Here is an 18451-nt window from a genome sequence, read left to right as displayed (position 1 = left end):
ATTGTATTGGTCTATGCTGATTATCGCCAACTTCACGTAACTTCCAATAATCTATTGTCACACACACGAAGTAGCCGTACTGAATCCACGTGGAAATTAATGTATCGATTTATCACTCGGGAGTAAACAAAGCTTCAAAATTGTCCAATGATATTGCATCTGAAATAGTCTCGAGCTCTTTGTGCTCGGGGTAAAAAAATCCGAATGAGCCGGAAAATCGTAATTTTGACAGGTGGAAAAGAGCTATGAAAATCTTGATCCGTTAAAATTGGTCACTGCAACGAATATTTTTACACCTCAACTTCGTGCCTAAAACCGTTCTCCGAGGACATACAAAAATTGCTTTAACGATTGCTCGAATTTTTATGTGAAGTCGAAAAATATCAGAAAACAATGCCTCTCGAGGACAGCGACATTGAATATATAAAAAAGCAGTACCTTTGCTGTGCTCCTATCAACAAATTTAATTTTACGGTGAGTGGAATTTCGGTTATAAAAACATTCCAATTTTCAATTTCATCATGAAATTTCAAATTTATCCTAAACAATACATTTATTTCAGAAATCCAAAAAAGAATTGACTGAGCCGATAGAATACGAGTCGCAAATAAAAATATTCGAAAACACAATAGAAGACAGTAACTCTTTAAAATATCCATCAAGATTGACGTACCGGATAGCTTTTCTTCGAGCTTTAATGGAAAAGGTACACACCAATGATAGTTGAACCTTGCGGTTGTACGAATTTACAGAAAAAGAAATTATGTTGGATCGTCAAACTTTATTTTCAGTCTGAAAAAGATGGCGAAGAAATTTATGCCAAATTGTATGAAACATTGACCAGTTACATGATGCTAAACGATGATGCAGACACAACGCATTATCGTCAATTCTTGATTAAACATGGGGATAGCACAGAACGCATAATTTTGCAGGAGAGTAAAAATTTGATATCTGACGGAACTACTGGATTATGCACTTGGCAGGTAATTCATTCTGTTTTTCTTCTTCAACAAATCTACTGCTAACCTTAAAATACATTTGAATGGAAAAAAATGGAAGCACTTCTTCCTCAAGCTGTCCAGTTTTTTAGTAAGCTTAAACTTACATTTCGAATTAAGAATTCAAAAGAGACATTCGTCTTGAGAAAATATATATTTGTCAAACCAATTTATTGATATGTTCGCTTAGAAAAAATTGAGTTGAACAGCGTGAGAAAAAATTGGATTTCTCTTTGGCAGGCTGCTTTTGCACTAGCCGAATGGTGCAGCGTACACAAATCAAAATTAGAGAATAAGATCATCCTGGAGTTAGGCTCAGGCGTGGGTTTAACTGGGATCACAGTAATTCTATTATCATCACCAAAACGTTACACATTCACGGACTGTCATTCGGGAGTTTTGGACACGATTGTTAAAAACGTACGACTGAATTTGGTTAAAAGCGATAAAACAATTGCTGAGGATTTGCGTACGGTTGAGTGGAACGAGGAATCGTACAAAATAAACTTTGGAATAACCGACGTGAGAATAAAGCGTTTATTGTGGTCGTCTATAAGCGAGAACGACATCGAAGCGAGCTGGACGAATCCGGAAGTTGTACTGGCCGCTGACGTCGTTTACGACGAAAGTACATTCGACGAACTGATCGAAGCTTTCAGAGTTTTCATTAAGAGAACTAACGCCCTAGTTATCGTCGCGACAACAGTGAGAAACGAAGAGACTCTGTCAACCTTTTTCAACAAATTAGGTAACTTTAATCACTTATCTAACAGTTGTAATACATTCGTGTGGCTGTAAATCGATTTCTTTTCCAATTTGAAAAAATTTGTTCGTTACAGCTGCACACGGATTATCATTCGACGACGAAACGGTTCCGAAGCCAGATTTATTCCTGCAGTTCGACGAGACTCCCGTACGAATATTGAAAATTTACAACAAAGATTAGTACCTTCCCTTTTGTATCTCAAAATAATGTATTAGCTCATTCGTTTTTTTACCATATTTTTGTACTCAAATATAATCCGCCGTAAATACCAAGAAGAAGAACAAAACGACATGGTTTATTGTCAATCTATATTTATTAACTACAAACGTACATGATAAAATGATTTTTCGTTTAATATAAATATAACAATATAATGAATTAGAGAGAAACAAAATGTATGTATAAAGAAAGAAAAAAGAACGGCGTATGAAATATTGACTCAACAATACTTAATTATGGGTCCTTACGAGTCTCATACTTTCGCGATAACAGCGAAAGCTTCCTTCGACTTCTCCCTTAATTATTATAATCATTTTCTTCCTTCGTGAGGTTCAGAATCCTTCAATTGTCTTTGTTTTAACTTGTGTTTTAGAACCACTTTTTTTTGTTTTGGCGTTTCAGCTTAACTTCAGTCTCGTCGACGTCCTTGTCAGCATCTTTTTTGTGAACTTTCCGCAATATTTTCTCCTTGGCTTTATCCTTGAGTTTTGTCTTTTTCGATTTTTTCGAACGATTCCTCTCCTCCTCCTCCTCCTCCTCACGTTCCTCCAACTCCTTGGCAAAGTCACCTTTGTTCTTGGCTGCAGAATAATAAACGAAAACGATTTATTTACGTGTTTTTTCTTCAGTCAGTCACTTGGTCATTCCGAATTATAATTTTGTTTTTACCCGCATAGATTCCCATTTGCGTGTTAATACTGCGATCTTCCTCGACCTCGCGTCGTCTGTCCATTTCGAGGCACTCGACGATCTCATTGCGACGCTCGACTATTTCCACCAGCCTGTACCAGGAAAAAAAATGAAAATAACTCACAAAAGGTCACAAATAATGAGGGAAATTTGCATATTTTTCCTCTACAAACCTTTGAATGAGCATTTCTTCTCGCTGCTTATCAAAATCCGTTTTAGTAGCTTCTGGTTGGCACAGGAGGCATCGAATTTGATATTCGATGTCAGCGTGCTCCTCCTCCAGTCGCTGTTGTCTTCTGAGAAGCATAAGCTCGGCCTGCCGCCTGAATAGTTCGTTCTTTTCATTGACAAGAGCAAAAAGCTCAAGTACAAGTTCTTCAACGTCCAGTCCCAAATTAGTATCTGAAAAATTGGGAAAAATGATGAAATTTTTTCACAATTTATTGCTTTCAAGCGATCAATCGAACGGTCTTGAAAATACCAACCTTCTGCAGCACTTCCGGTCTCCGCTTTGTCCCTGATCAGCTGTTCCAGTCGCACTCCCTGTCTTTCGAGGCCTTGCTGTTGCATTTCTATCTCATCGAGCTCCAATTTCACGTCCTTCAAAGACATCACTTTGATCTAAAGAAAAAATCATTTTGTCACATTGATAAACTTCAGCTCAATTGATTCTCTCCAATAAATAAGAAGGTCGTTACTACCTTTCGCCTGTGGGGAATGGGCCTCGCTGGTGCAGGGCCTTTTTTCCTTTTCCATTTTCCCTGGAGACTTTTGTCGGTGAAGCCGTCGAAGGGATTCGTTTCGTCGCCGGAGACGGTTGTCAAATTCTGTTTAGTTCTATTCGCCGCGTCCTTGTCGTTTTTCGGATCTTTCCACGAATCGTAGTCGCGAGTTTCAATTTTTTGATGACCATCGGTTATCGGCGATTCGGGGATGGTAACATTTGCCTTGAGATTCGTGCTGCAGGGTGTGCTCGTTGGCAATGGAGGTGGAGGCGCTGGTTTTGCTTTCCGGGCTTTTGGAGTCGAGCGTAGAGAATTATTCTGAAATAACAAGACAAATCGAAATCATTGAAGCTTCCAAATCGATTTCTTTGAAGAATTTTGAAAAAAACGTCGGACAGGTAGAAATAAAAGTGTCTTACGCTGCTGGCATAAGAATGGGAAGAAGCGAGGGAATCCCCGGCGGAAGTGAACAATTCTTTGACGACAGGTGGGGGTGGCGCAGGCTTTTTTTTCCTATAAGTTCCGCCAGTGGTCGAGGTAGATCCCGAGCTGGCGAGTGAGCTGTTCGAGGCATAGATGTCGCCTCGAGTGAGATCATTTTTCCACGGCGACAGAAATGAGTCGGTCGTTTGTCTGCAACGAAAATGAGGACGAAAAATGAAGAATAATTTATGTTGCGTTATAAAAATGACATTCGAGGGGGAAGCGAAGAAAAAAATATGTAACGTACTTGATGGTGCGTGGTTTGGGAACGGGGGTATTGGAATTTGAGTTTTGACGTAGAGTTTCATGTTCCTCCTCGGTCTCGTGTTCCTCTTCGTCGTCGCTCAAAAACGGATTGAAATTAATTTGGGGTGCTTTTAAGCGTCTTTTGGTGGGTGCTTCCTGTGGGTTAGTTTGACAGGGAGATTCTGTAATTTTGTGAATATTCCTAGTAGCTGGCCGAGGTGGAACAGGGATTTTGTCATCCTGTTGACTTTCCTCTTCGTCGTCGCTGCTCCCAAAGGGATTAGTGGAGACTGGAGGTTCGTTTCGAAGTGATTTCTGCTGGTTCTCGCTCAGACTCTTTTCTTTCGGTTCATCTTCGTCGTTAATATCATCGCAATCAAAGGGATTCAAATCGCTGGGATAATTTTCTTCGTTCTCGCTGAGATCGATACCCGAGGCGTTAAGGACAGTGACTTCAGACTTTTTGAGGTCATGATTGTCACGAGGTTTACGGGATTGTTTGAGATTCGTGCGTTTTGGCACCGGGGGCGATATTATTTTGTTCTCTTGGCTCGTTGACTCGACAGATGGCGTTACAACGCCGGTGAGACGATCCGTCGAGATTCGTTCTTCCTCCAACGTTGACGACGAAGTTTCTTCCGTACGAATATTCGACTCGATCGCGTTATCTCCATCGTTAGTGACCGATGAATCATTGTTCTTCTCGTCGAAACTCGTGCTAGACGAGGAAACAACGTAACTCGCCTTTTTATTTAATGAATTTTCAGGCTTTCGAGTCTCGAATATTTTCAAACGTTTCTGTACGAGGGACAAGGACTCGGTGTCGATATCCGGGCCAGTTGTATCTTTGGTATTCGTTCTCGTGGAGTTTTCACTAACTTCTATAGGGGCAGCATCAGTAGCAGCATCATGGGGAAGAGGAATATTAATATTATTCGAATTCTTCGTGTGCTCATTATCGGCAGTGTCCAATGAGTTTCTCCTCCTTGTATTGGGCTCTTCATCATCTAATCTTAAATCTAATTGATTAAGGCTGTTACGATGAGCTCGTTGAAAAGTGTCATCACTAGTGCTATCGCTAACATCGCTAACATCTACTTTATCGGTGTGAGTAGTCTCGTATTTAGTTCGTGCGGGCATTACAGTTTTGGTCAAATTCACGTTTATCTCGCTGACCCACGACGAGGCCAACGTGCCCTTGGGTTCGCGACGATCTCCCTCTCGCTCCTGGTCGATCGACGAGTAATCTTCCTCCTCCTTGTCCGATATTTCGGTTGCGTTATCCTCGGTATTTTTCGCCAACAAATTTTCCGTCATGAAGCTCAACCGCATTTGCGAATTTTTCCTTCTCTCCGGGCTCGTTAATTCGTCTTGCCTCACTAATTTTTTCTCGCCCAATTGAGCCGCGTGCTCACTTTTTTCTTCATCGCTCAATGACCGTTTGTACACTTGCGGTTTTCCGTTGTCGCGCTCTTCAATCAACATCGCGTCTCTATTGGGCCCGTCATAAATCGTTTCCCCCAATAGTGGGCTTTTACTCGCTGTCTCTTCCTCGTCCGGACAGGTCTCGCAGCAGTATTGACCCTCCTCCGTCTCGTAATAATTGCCCGGTGTCAATTGATTCTTGCAACGCGCGCAACGAAAACACGTTCGATGATACGGCGTTCGCGATATTACGAGCTTCTCCGCGAGAAATACCGGCATCCCGCATACCGCACAAGGATCTCGTCGCATCCCCGTACGTGGACCCACCTGCATCAATCAATTATACAAACAGTTATTAATCAATTAAAAATTTATTTTTCATTCAATTGAAATATTGGGGCAATTGAGCCGATCGGAATGAATTAGAGATGAACATGGCTAAGGGGTTTTTTTAAAATTAGATAAATTAGTTATTTTCAACTAACGGACGATTCCGTCGATTATTTACAAATCATTTCGAGCAGTTAATTCGTTTAATCTCACTTTTCACAGTGCTGTATTTATAAATTTATATTAAAAGTGTCATTCGTCTGTTTATTTGAGCAAGCATCGTGTTTGATGACTGAAAATTTTGATCGTTTTTTTACTGCTGTATTTTTTCGAATCGGAGCTGTAGCATGAATTTTTTCCATCGTAACGAGATGATGGAAAGAGGAGACGCGCTGATATTGAAATAGCTTTCCACGAGAAAACAGACGAGGAAAAATGTTGGGGAAAAAATAGATGAACGGTGGGACGTCGAATAATTTCCGGAGGGAAAACTTGTAATTTCATCACGATCTCGATGCATCTCTGGGGAAAACTGCTACCGACATTCGGCCGTGAGGGTGATAAATAATGAATAAGGAGGAGGAGGAGGAGGAGGAGAGAAAAACGAAAGAGAGAAGAAAAATGGAAAAGAGAGAAACGAATGAAACACACATTCGATCACGTTCTCGTGACGCGATCCCCAGCAGGATAATTTCTAAGCGTGCTTATTATTTCTCAAGTGGATTCGACCGAGAGAGAATAAAAGATGAGGGATATGCCGGCGCGCGCGCGAGAGAGTTGATCGTGGAATTTTGCATTCTCGAATCCGCGCTCGCGTGTGATTAACAAACGAGAGGAGAGCCCCTCCTCGTCTCCCGTGCAACGATTGTACAGCAGCTCATTTATTCACGGACTAATTATCAGTATGATCGTTACTCTCGTGCTACTCAGTCTCATTTCTTAAGTTTCCTTTACTTCTTTTATTGTTACGAGAGCGCTTTATTTTTTTTTTTAGCTTTTCATCGAGGCGGTGATGGGTGTGGAGAAAATCTAGTCGAGGAACTTTAACGACGGTTTTTTCTGCGAGAGAAACTGCGATTTGCCGTGCACTTGGTTCACGAGAACTAACGAATCGAGCCCGTGAATTTCGTGAGCAATTACAGGCCGCAAGCAGCTTTTTTTCGACTCCAATTAATCGAAAAACGGATTTGGAGGGAGCACAAGAGTTCCAGCGGTCAGTCGAGAGCTCGCGCGGTGCGTTTAACTCGATTGAGGAACGAGCATACGCGCAATTAGTAAGCTCCGTCGATCCCGTGCGAGCATCGCAAAAAGGTCAATCGAATTTTTCAGTGAAAACGCAGCGTCCATTTCCCTCGTTCCTTTTTCCCTCTTTTCATTGGCGAAGCAACAACGCACACTCGCACGGGCCCGGCCCGGCCCGCTCGGAAGTTACGATGCATTTCTTGCAATTGCACCGGGTTCAACGTTCGCGCCACTCGCGTCCGTTCGCGGTCACACCAAATGACGCATCAAAAAGCAGCGAGCAGCGTCGTGCCATGCGAGCGTGTCGCGCGCGATGATGTAATTCCAATTAACGGGCGCACTTTTTATCGTCAACTTTCGCGCATACGCACACCGTTCTATAATCGATACAACAAAAGAAAATGTTAAAAAATCGAATTCCAAGGAAGGTAACCGAAGCAATTTCGCAGCGACGTGAACCGAGTCGCTCAACCGCGAGGAACTTCAACCGACGATCAAGAAAATCCGCTTCCCCAAATCGGACGTTTTCCCGAAGCCCGAAAACTCATTTTCGACGATAATCACCGCTTCGTTAGTCCCGGAATTCCCCGCTTCCCTCCTCTCCATCACCGAAATTTCAAATCGCGTTTCTAAACAAGAAAAACAGAAAAATTAATTTTACTGGCACAGGGGCGGGGGGGGAGGAGGGAGGAGCGCGTTTTTCGTGGCTCTTTCTCAACTCGGACAGCCGACTATCTCCGTGTTCCTTCTTGGCAGTCTTATTCGTCATCAACTATCCCAGGAAGACTAGGCGGATAGTATAATTTTCTATTCACCGATTCAGAGCGCGTGCGCATCTCTCTTTATATATTATATACGTGGAGGAATATACACAGAGTCTCGCATCTGTACGAAAGATCGGTGAGCACATGGGATGCGTTTTGCGGTTATAAATAGCCCGGTAGGTTGTCTCGAAAGTCATCGACTTTGGCACCGTTAAGTTTGCTGAAACATTGACTTTCATTAGTGCGAGTTTAAAAGTGAGAAGAGAACCGAGGCCAGTGCGAGTTGGATGTTCCAGCGGGTAGAAGCTCGAGTAAAACTAATTGCTCGCCCGATTCGTTCTTTCCACGGGCTCCGTCTCGTTTCGACGGCGTCATAAAAAGGTGGAAAAGTGGATTTTAAGGGAGGAGGGAGAGCCTTCGAACGTGAGAGGCTTTGAGAAGAATGTTGAAAAGGCTACAATGAGAATGAATTTTTCAGCTTCATAGAAAGAGTTATTTACTGTTTGACGTTATTTCCTACGCTTCCGAGGCGTTTGTATGCGAGAGGCCCCGCCGCCGTTTGCCTTTTCCACATTCAACGAGCGTGGCGTTTCGTAGACTCCCGACGAGACCGAAAGACTCCCGCTCACACGGGACACGAAAGATAATAAGAAAGGTAAATAAATGAAGGAAGAAGAAAAGGAAAAACTGAAGAGGACGAGCGTCTGCGCGTGACATCCTCGCGATAAAGAATAATTTATGCGCGGCGCGAGAGCGCGCGGGGGGGGAGAAATGCTCTAAGCTAGAGACGCTCTACGTGTGGGTTTGGAAACGCTCTTTTTTTCATTTCACGCGACGATAAAAGGGGACGTAAGAATGACGGGGGAGGGGAAGAAAAATGCGTTTTTGAGGGACCCTCTCGTAAAAATTGACTGTAAAACGGCTGCGGACAACGATTAATTATTTCATCGAATAGAGAAATGAACGGACGAATTAACGGGAGGGGGGGCGAGAAGAACGGAATCGGTTAGGGAGTGTAAAAGACATCGTGGATCACGCGGGAACATAAATATTCGGATAAATGTCAAAACTCTACGACTAATTCATGCATCAAAGAAACAATGAGCGAATAAAAAAAAGAGAGTGAAAGAGAACAATTGAGTGCGATTTGTACTTTTGGATACTGCGTCGTCAAGCGTGCAAAGCATGCAATATCATGTTACGATTATATTGTTATGAGAACAACGTATGGACACAAAACAAATCGATTGAACTGTATGAGATTGAAAGAAGTGAAAAAAAAAAAACAAAACAAACAAACAAACAAAGAAACAAACCAAAACAAATAAATTGTGAATAAGAAACAACAATATAAAGAAACGAGTGAGATGATACAAGCGGAAACAAATAAGGACGAAGCAATTACCTTCTAGCAGAATATTTCGGGTTTATATTGCCCCATTAAGTCCAAGCTTTCCTCCTGGAGAACAAAAATAAATGACGAGCTGGTTATAAACGTTGCTGCGGACCTGTTGCGACGATATTTCGTTTAATTCATTCTTTCTCGCTCTCAATTATTTCTTGACGTTATCAAGTTTTATTTTCTTTTTTTCTTGTTGTCTTTCTATCCCCCTCTTCATTCTCCTCTCGTAAAACTGCTTTGCAAATATTCGAGCACCTCGATCTCGGTCGCCAATAAATGAAGTACCTTCGTAAAAATCATAATTAATTTGGTGCTCCGCAGAGCTACTCGCTACGTTATGAAACGACGTTGAATAAATTTCCGTTCATTCAGCCTCCCGATGTGAATGAAGCTTCTCGCAAAGCGCCTAAACTCAAACGGAATACGGAAAGGAAGCCGCATCGAATTACACTCGCAATAAATCCTCCCAGCCAACTCGGATCAATCGGAACGAACACGGAAGTTTTTATATGGGAAAAAAAATGGTGAAATTGAGGTCGAAAAGAGAGTTTTAGAAAAAGATCGTTACGAATAAAAGGTTACGAAAAAAAAAAAAAAAAAAAAACAGATTCGAGCGGTGCCAATCTGTGCAACTGGTACTCCTGATCTCGTGATCCACTTTGTATATAAACTCGCGCGTGCATAAATGCCAATTTGAGAGAGCGAGAGAAGAGCTCCCCCATCATCTTCCATTCTCTTTCATCTCGTAATCTCTCGTTGTTTTTCGAGTCCACGAATGCATGCACGCACGTACGAATGTGGGTTTACACGGGAATAAATAAAGTTGATTCCGGCGGCGTATGAGCGACGTGTGTGTTCCAGAGTGGCACGAGGGTGACCGAGCAATGATCCAATTTTCTCTTTTGCTTCCGTGATCGGAATACGTATTTGCGTCAAACTACTCCGCTATTTTAGTATTTCCTTCTCTTTCTCGCGCGCGCGCGCGCGCGCGTGTGTGTGGCTCTGTAAAGCCCTGTCGATTTACCGTTCGATCTAACGCGATAGATACGAACTCGGGATGAATAATAGCGTCGTGCCACAAACTCCTAATCGAGGTCAAGCAGCAGATTCGCTCTTGAGATTCAATCTCACTTGGGCCATTCACGAGGAGGAGCAGAATAATTATTCGGTGATGAAATTTCGAGGAAGAACGAATTCCGATATCCTCCCATGCCTTTCTTCCTTTTCACTAAAAATGCCCGCATTCGTATTCTCGCGATCGAGTCCGAATGGGAATAGGGCTCGAGACCAGACGTCACGCTCCGTATACCAAAGCCGAGATAATGGTGAGCGATAAGGAGGAACGGACGAAGAGCACGCAACTCCCAATTATTCGTCAACAGCAACAACAATTCGTGTGCTTCAATCGTTGCGTTAAAACCTGCTCACAAAACGTGCACGATCGCTCGTACACGGGGAAAAGGAAAAATATTTTTTATACAACCCCACTTTCTGGACGATCGAATTTGTGTGGACTCACCGAAAATGTAGTTGATATCACTGAATTTGCTGGCTCAAACAAGCGATTCTCCCAACGACGAAAACATCGTTGGATAAACGAATTTTAATTTCGGCACGATTCGTTGGTCCGCAAAAAGTAAAAAATTTGGCCTCAAATTTCTTTGGTCACCGAGTCGATTTTCGTCTTCGAATATAACGAGAGAGCAGAGCTTTCGAATGAGCTAAGAAAACAGGCATCTTGGGAGGTTAAAAAATCCTGAGAACGTGAGCACGACAGTTCGTCGACCTCGCGAGGATGATTCGTCGAGGGGGGAGGGAAGGGTTAGGGCTCTTTGTGAAGTACGTTCAGCCGTGCATTTATTGGACTGTTACGAAACTTCGCCCCCCCTCCGCGTCGAAGAAACCGAGAGGAAGGGCGCGGAGGAGGGAAGAGGGAAGATGAATCCTCGTTGCATAGGAAGTACAAGGTTCAAGGGCCTTAAGCTGTGGCATGGCAAATTATCGCTGTTTTTTCTCTCCTCTCCTCGTTGTTCGTTTTTTGCCTTCTGCCGAGTGGCTGGTATACACACCTCTGGCGAAGTTTCTGTGGCAAGAGAGCTCGTTTCCGTTATATATAGGCGCCCAGCACCTTCGATCTTTGCCTCTTATTACAGGGCACGAAAATAACGCTCGTGATCGAAGGAGCAGCCTCCATAAAAACGGCACGAACCAACACCTGTGTGCACAAGAGAATTTTTATATTTCAGCCAATTTCATCCTCGCCGCAAAGCGAGTATAATCCCTCCGAAATTATATGAAAACCGATGGAAGAAAAATGAGGAGGAAACGATAGACTGGATGATCGATGGGATGAGCGAGTCGAGAATGATCGACGGCGGGTACGAGCCGCGAAGAATTCAATTGATCGAAAAAACTGCAATATTTTGCCATTTCCATCGGTGCTGAAGGAGAGAAAAAACGGATCTGTGTCACGCACCGTATCGATTAAGCGGACAAGGAGCTCTCGTCAGAAAAGAGAGAAATCTCGTGTGTTTAGCGATTGGGAAAGGCTCGAAAGACTGAATTGGCGCGGTTTCTTCACGGTGGTCCAATTAAGGCGAGAGAATCTCGCGAAGCGAGTTTATTTTGCCGGAAATTGCACGAATTCCACGTGCACTTGCGAACAAGGCTAAGAATCGCTCGCTCGACGTTCATCCAGAGGCACGTGTGCGTACGTGTGTGCCGTGTAAATAACGGGCTCGAGGCATTTTTTCATACCGCATCGACAGCTTTCGTAACATCCTTAGCGAAGAAAAGTCATTGAAACGATCGATTGAGGAGCGTTAATGATACGAGAAATAACAATAACAAAATGAAAAGGGCTCGTCCGCCGCGTGGGCTGGAAATTATAAGTGATGAAGAAATAAATTTAATTTGAAAAAACTGAGAGTTGCCGTCATTAAAATCGTAAAGGAGCGCGTTAGAGGTCTCAATTCGGGGTCAATGAGATGCACGCCTATATTAAGCGTTTATAGGAGCTATTAAGGCTCGGAGAGACCGATGGATATTCGTCCGGAGGATGAATCAACGATAGAATAATAATAAATGAATATTCGCGTGTCATAACGCGATCGTCAGGATGATAACAAGCCCCGAGCCTTTTTCCCGCGTTATTTACTGTCTTTAAATAAAAAGAGAAAATCCGAGGCTCCCTTTTTCCTTTCAATCGTTCGAAGCTCAATGAGAGACGGATGAAAATTGAGCGCGCAGTGCGATGGGCCCTGCTGTCGCAGGAATATCGAGCGTTAAGACTCGGAGAATTTGAGTCTTATAGTACCGAAGATGCGTTTTACATCGCCGGGAGGCTAATTGGTCGTTAAAGCGTGGAAGAGCCTCGAAATAGCCGCGTCTGTACCGACGTGGAGTACGCCGAAGTAGAGAGGGACGGAGGGTGGCCGTTCTCGTGGCTTCCATACTGTCATTTTGCGTCCCGAGTCCCTCGAAATGCAGTTATTCGAGCAGATAACATCATTCCGGACAAGAAAATCTGCAGATGTTTGTTTCTACGACGCAGCGTTTCCAAGACAATCGAAAACTCAGCGAAATTCAGTCGCGTTGGCTCGTGCGCGCTCACGTGACCGGGGCCCCCCGGTCCACGGCCCGGCCGATTCGCTGGCTTCCCCGATAACTCGTGACCGGGGAGTCGCAGAGAAACTCGCCAAAGAACTTTTCTCCTCGGACGAAGAAGCCTCCGGAAGGACAATTTTGCTGCAACCTGTATAAATGAGGCTCGGTGGGGTTACTCGCTCGGCTACGAGACCACAGTAATTTTCCTTGTACGGTGAGCGAAGCACCAAATACAGCAGCAGCACCAAGTGACGGGAGTTTAGGTACACAGAGAAACACGCACACCCGTCAACGTGTGCACACACCGATGAGAGTGAACGAGGTAAAGAGAGGATCGAAGACTCCTCTCCTCTCCTCTCCTCTCGTGTTTTCTCTTGGCAGAGAGAGCACCCAAGTCGATCTATGGTTTCTGCAGCGACGTCGACGTCGAGGAGCCGGAGAAACGTCGATGCCACTATACGTTTCCGGGGTGAAGTTCTTTGGTTATATATAACCGACTATCGAGTTACGACGAAGCTTCAAGACTCAAATACTCCTCGGTATATAAGCACACGATTGGAGCTCTTCCTTGTCCCTGGTCCGCACGATATTGCCTCGTATTTTAAACGTTCAATCAATTCATCCAATCAACATTTATCTGCAAGAGTTTAAAACAGAAAAGTACATTGCTGTCTCTTTTATCTCGTTATTCCAACATTTACTTTTTTCGCCTCCCTCGAATCGGCGTTGTGGCTCGACGAATTTCCATGCAATAATTTCACTGCTTTTTCGTTAATCGTTGAGAAAGATATGAGCGAAGATCGATTAAGAAAGTGGGTCAAAATAGCGAGATGAGAGTGTAGAATAAAAGAGTTTAAATGCCTTAGGAATCGAACGATGAAATTGTGATTGAAATGTAAAAAATAAACGATCGTTTTCGACCCATGACAGATGCAAATAAGCTTGAGTCAAATAATTCAACGAAATATTGTTTTTTACAGAAATAATTAAGTATGAGAATCGAGCACGACGATATGAGTTTGACGATAGGTTAATGAAATGGTAAAGAAAAACAACAAAAACGCCGCCGCCGCCGCCGCCACTGCCGCCGCCACTGCCGCGATAAATGACAAATGAATTATAGCAACGATACAAAAGCTTTCTCGTTGCACAGCAAGAGACTGCGAGAGACAGAGAAGAGCTCGAGGAAAAATGAAAGAGCGAGAAACGGAAGAAAAAAGACGTAGGAAAGAGTAATAATCGAGGAGGAAGTTGGAGAAGAGAAAGGAGAGAATAAAAGAAGCAAAAAACAACGTCGTTTATTACCTTTGGCGTCGTAGACTCTGGTACGGGGGTAATTCCTTCGTTGGAGCTTTCCTTTGTTCTGCTCAAAGCGAGTCGACTCGGCGATGAGCCTGAACAACAAAAAAAAAACAAATTTCTCATTACAAATTTGTTTGAAAACATTAGACGAAAAAATCAATTGAAACGAGACGCAGTCGATTAGTTTCCAGTCGAGAGGAAAAAATCGGCTGATTCTGCTGCAACATTCTTAGCTTCGTTACCCCAGAAAAGTGAAGAAATAAAGAAAATCTTAAAGGATTGATCCGCGATCGTGGGAAAACGAAAAATATTCTGTCTCCGGATCTCTCTTCGTAATTTGTACTTAAAAAAATCTCGCTCTCGATACGAAACATGCATCTTGCAAAAGTTGTTTGCGCACGGGAAAAAATAAATCTCGCGTTAATGCCCGTTTTTTTCTCCATGCGACGGGGCCCCTCTACCATGCGCTGCTTTGCACGTGGACGTTGCAAAATTGCGTTAAATCCACCGATATTTATCGCACCAGCCCGCGGTCATTTCGCACGAGATCTCACATTCAATAAGTTGCCATATATATCTGTATATTTAGTACAACTCGAGCGTTGGCTTTTACTCGCATCGAACGATTATATCTCGATTTGAGCCTCTCTCCCTCTCCCTTCGAGTCTCTTTCTCTCTCGCTCGAGACTCAAAACTTTATGGGACTTGTAATGACAGCGGAAATGACAGAAGACAGTTCATCCCGTGGTCCAAAGGCCGGAGGCGAGAAGAAATTTCACACCGAAATAAAGTCCACATCGAAGAATTCAGAGGGGAATAAAATTATGAAAAAAGGTTGCTTTCGATGTGGGAAAAAATCGTGACCTGCGACCAATGTGAGTAGAAATTCACCGACCAAAAATTGAATCATGAAATTGTAGTGAAAAATTTATCCCCGTTCGTAGACTGAATGGGAAAAGTTAAAAAAAAAATCAATAACAAGAGTCGTTTCAACAAAAACTATGATTTCTCGAATGAAAATGAGCCTCCCAATCGCCCCAGACTCGTATGATTATCGATAAGGAAAAAAGCTAACACAATGATTAATCGAATGGAGATAAAAATATCGAGAGAGTTCAGGGACTCTGAGGGGGGGATCGAACGATTGTGAAACTACGAGGAATGATATATCGGCCAACAGCGAAGATGTACCTGTATGCCGATACTGAAATACGTGTAGAGCATCAACGTGGATTCGCGATAGCTCAAGCAAAAGCGATTATCGTCGTGATGCCTCTCGACAAGGCGCTTTCGCCAATCAACTCTTTACTACTCGTCTATTTTCCTACATAGATATAAATGCACACGCTATACGTGCGCACGTGTATTGCACAATCAAGACCGAATGACCGGGGACTAGGAATAAGGGGAGAAGAATAAAAAGATGAAGTCTTCTTACTTTACACACTTTGCGATGTATCGCGCGCGGCGCTCCTTTATTTCAAAAGGTCTTTGCGCATGTCGAAGGAATTGTCTCTCGATACGTCTCGAATTGCCATTCGAAAATTATTTATTCCCTGGTAACGAGTGATGCATTATTTTATCGAATAATGTTACACCGAATCGTGCCACGTAACTATTCAATTGAGTAATTTGGCGCGAATGAGAATTTCCGAGGAATCGGAACGTCCTTTCGTCAATTTTCCATCCACGCTCCACGATTTTCCTTAGAAAATCAGGCCACATCGAAACATTTGGGCAAAATCAAATTGCACGAGAAACTGGCACAATTAGCATGGCGTTGTTAACCGCGCAAATGGAACGCCGGAGAGAGAGAGAGAGAGAGAGAAAGCTAAGCGAATCGTGGCGAAGTTGTGCGGTAAAATTCGTCAATACCTGTTGTTAAAGAGGCAGTCATAAAAAAGCGATTATTTTAATTTTCATAACACGCTTCTATTGTTATGTTTATGATTATTATTATTGAAAAAAACGGACATTCTCCCAGGTGCGAGCGATCTCGTGTGGGTAAGTTGAAAATTCTTAGAGAACGTTGGAAACATGAGTGCAAAATTGAATGTTGCAGTGTGGAGGTTTAAAAAAACCTCGGAGAATATCGAACGGGATGGAGTATTTTTAGAATTAGTTGTTTTAATAATGCACGCGCGACAGGAAAATAGCGGCACGAAATGGATACTCGGCGCACTGTAATCGTAACGCATCGGTGTGCCGCAGTGATTTTCAGGACAGCAGGACGCTGAGAGAAAGCTGGGACACTTCTCTGGGCACGTGTACATAAAACGGCTTTAAATCCTTGATGCATAAATGAATGTTTCGCTTATGAAGAACGGAGGCCGGAAAAACAGGTGGTTTTCAATGAATCCCGCGTGCGAATTTAAACTCGAGACAAAACTCTCTTTTCCAGCAGGTACAAAACGAAGGAGGACTGAAAAAAGAAAATTTGTGGTGATTGAAAGAAACATTGCTTTCTCGAACTAGAGTATTCAACTCGACAGGCAACAAAATATTTCTCAGATAAGAGAAAATCGTTTGTAAACACTCAACCAAAGTCGAAGCGACAGAAGCTTTGATGAAGCTAAACAAATTCATGTTGAGACAACACAATTTCATCGAAACAAGCTCATTCATTTATTCGTACGAACGATTATCGTTCAGTCAACTCGATCATTGGGATTCGAACAAATATTTATTGAAGCAAGTGGCGAGAATTCTCGAGCAAATGGTCGACAATAGTTTTTCGAAAAAAAAAAATCATTGAGCCATCTGGCTGATTCATCTACAAGGAATTTCGTCTGCAGTAGTTGAACGAACTATATAATTCGCCTTGTGACAAAGAAACCGTTGGACCTGTCAGATCTCCGTGCACAAAAATGAGCTTGGTTCGATGAGCAAACTTCGTTCAATTATCAGTGCACAAACAAAAACACAAAATAATGGGAAACAGACCTCCGAAGCTCTGATAAAATTGGGATAGATATGTGAGAATGGAGAGTCGATCAGGAACGGAGCACGAGGCCATGTCCTCGGCGTCGAGCAGGGCAGGGATCCCCAGATGTTCGGCTGCTGTTCTGAAGGCGAGCTCGTTGTTGCCATACACGTCGTCCTTGTTCAGGCTGTTGAAATCACTGCGAGTACAAACAAAAAGGAGAAAAATCCATTAAAAATCGTCATAAACAAGAGAAAAACTATCGAAATTCCATTTCAGGAAAAAAACATTGTCAAGCCAAACAAATGTTTCGACTCTCAAGAGAAATAGGCTGAAAATAATGAGAAAACCGGGCGTATTCGGGTCAATTTTTCCTTCCCCGATATTGACACACATTTACTTTTATCATCATCGCGTTTTTTTGTTTTTTATTGTAGGTCTGCTTATTCTCTAGTACACGATGACTCAGAACTTGCGTACACAGCCACACCCACCCCCGCCACAATGAGCAAACGAAACTTATCCCCGTTCGAGTACCACTGAGCCCACGACTCGTAACACACATCCACATACGAAAATGTATGTAACGTATGATGGAGAGTACGAAAACCCATGCTCGATGTGGTCATAGCAATAGTTTATTTTCGATAGACGTCCCACGCACACCATTTAGCTGTCCCTCTCGATTTCTATCAACGATATTCCGTTAAATCACGTCGAGACGAACGAGAGAAGAGAATGAGAGAGAGAGAGAGAAAGCAGCGATCAATTCAATTACTTGCCGACCCACAAATCGAGCCACATTTATCAACATTGAATACGATATTCGATGAATTATCATCGGGGAAAAAAAACAATGGCTATTATCATTCGTCGGCAACATTGAATAACAAATGTCATTCCATCGATCAAGAGTCGATTGGACAACGTCGAATAATTCCTTCAAATTGTAGCCCCCCGACGACGCTATTGAGGAACTAGTGAGCTCAACGAAAGCAGAATATTTATTCTTGAAATAAGTCGGTGGAATAATTGTGTCAACTCGATACAATTGAGAATCCCCGTTATTTATCGATACGAGAACAGCTCAGTGAGCCGGTAATACAAAAAATTATCAATTCCACGTGCGATCGAGTGAAACCATGCTTCCTTGGGGAGGGCGAGGGTGGGGCAGAGGAAGTTGAAAAAGAGGTGGGAGGAGATCTCATTGAAGGTTTACCGTTGGCCGATTAGCACGCTTCTCTTGACGAGCTTCGATTCATCTAATTCCTTTCTCTCGTCCCATCTTCTTTCCTCGTAGATAAATAATTTTTCTCTCTTTTTTTAA

The 18451-nt window shown here is 43.0% G+C and overlaps 2 protein-coding genes across 2 annotated transcripts in view; one reads left to right on the top strand and one right to left on the bottom strand.

Annotated features, from left to right (window-relative positions):
• Positions 1 to 31: 31 nt before the first annotated feature.
• On the top strand, positions 32 to 2145 carry LOC122415181 (protein-lysine N-methyltransferase EEF2KMT). Its single transcript, XM_043427137.1, has 5 exons — positions 32 to 474; positions 563 to 706; positions 792 to 986; positions 1242 to 1749; positions 1841 to 2145. Exons 1-5 carry the CDS (start codon positions 394 to 396, stop codon positions 1945 to 1947), a joined length of 1035 nt encoding a protein of 344 aa, XP_043283072.1. The 5' UTR covers positions 32 to 393; the 3' UTR covers positions 1948 to 2145.
• A 192-nt stretch (positions 2146 to 2337) lies between these two features.
• Positions 2338 to 18451, bottom strand: part of MICAL-like (protein) — a 28332-nt gene continuing 12218 nt past the window's right edge. The window contains exons 3-11 of the mRNA XM_043427126.1: positions 17145 to 17323; positions 14205 to 14293; positions 4132 to 5882; positions 3821 to 4034; positions 3378 to 3719; positions 3162 to 3297; positions 2850 to 3078; positions 2656 to 2768; positions 2338 to 2567 (exon numbers count right to left, since the gene is read on the bottom strand). Of these exons, the coding sequence (XP_043283061.1) occupies positions 2356 to 2567; positions 2656 to 2768; positions 2850 to 3078; positions 3162 to 3297; positions 3378 to 3719; positions 3821 to 4034; positions 4132 to 5882; positions 14205 to 14293; positions 17145 to 17323 (3265 nt within the window). The 3' untranslated portion in view covers positions 2338 to 2355. The remainder of the gene's footprint in view (positions 2568 to 2655; positions 2769 to 2849; positions 3079 to 3161; positions 3298 to 3377; positions 3720 to 3820; positions 4035 to 4131; positions 5883 to 14204; positions 14294 to 17144; positions 17324 to 18451) is intronic.

This window comes from Venturia canescens, chromosome 8, assembly GCF_019457755.1.
Source record: "Venturia canescens isolate UGA chromosome 8, ASM1945775v1, whole genome shotgun sequence".
NCBI classification, from domain to species: domain Eukaryota; kingdom Metazoa; phylum Arthropoda; class Insecta; order Hymenoptera; family Ichneumonidae; genus Venturia; species Venturia canescens.
The sequence above is the reverse complement of the archived record's forward strand: the minus strand, read 5'-3'. Positions and strand labels throughout refer to the sequence as shown.

Bases quoted from the DNA above. Each gene is read 5' to 3' on its own strand.
- LOC122415181 (XM_043427137.1), top strand. From the start codon at position 394: ATGCCTCTCGAGGACAGCGACATTGAATATATAAAAAAGCAGTACCTT. The intron at 707-791 runs GTACACACCAAT...CTTTATTTTCAG, and splicing joins TTCGAGCTTTAATGGAAAAG to TCTGAAAAAGATGGCGAAGA. The intron at 1,750-1,840 runs GTAACTTTAATC...TGTTCGTTACAG, and splicing joins AACCTTTTTCAACAAATTAG to CTGCACACGGATTATCATTC.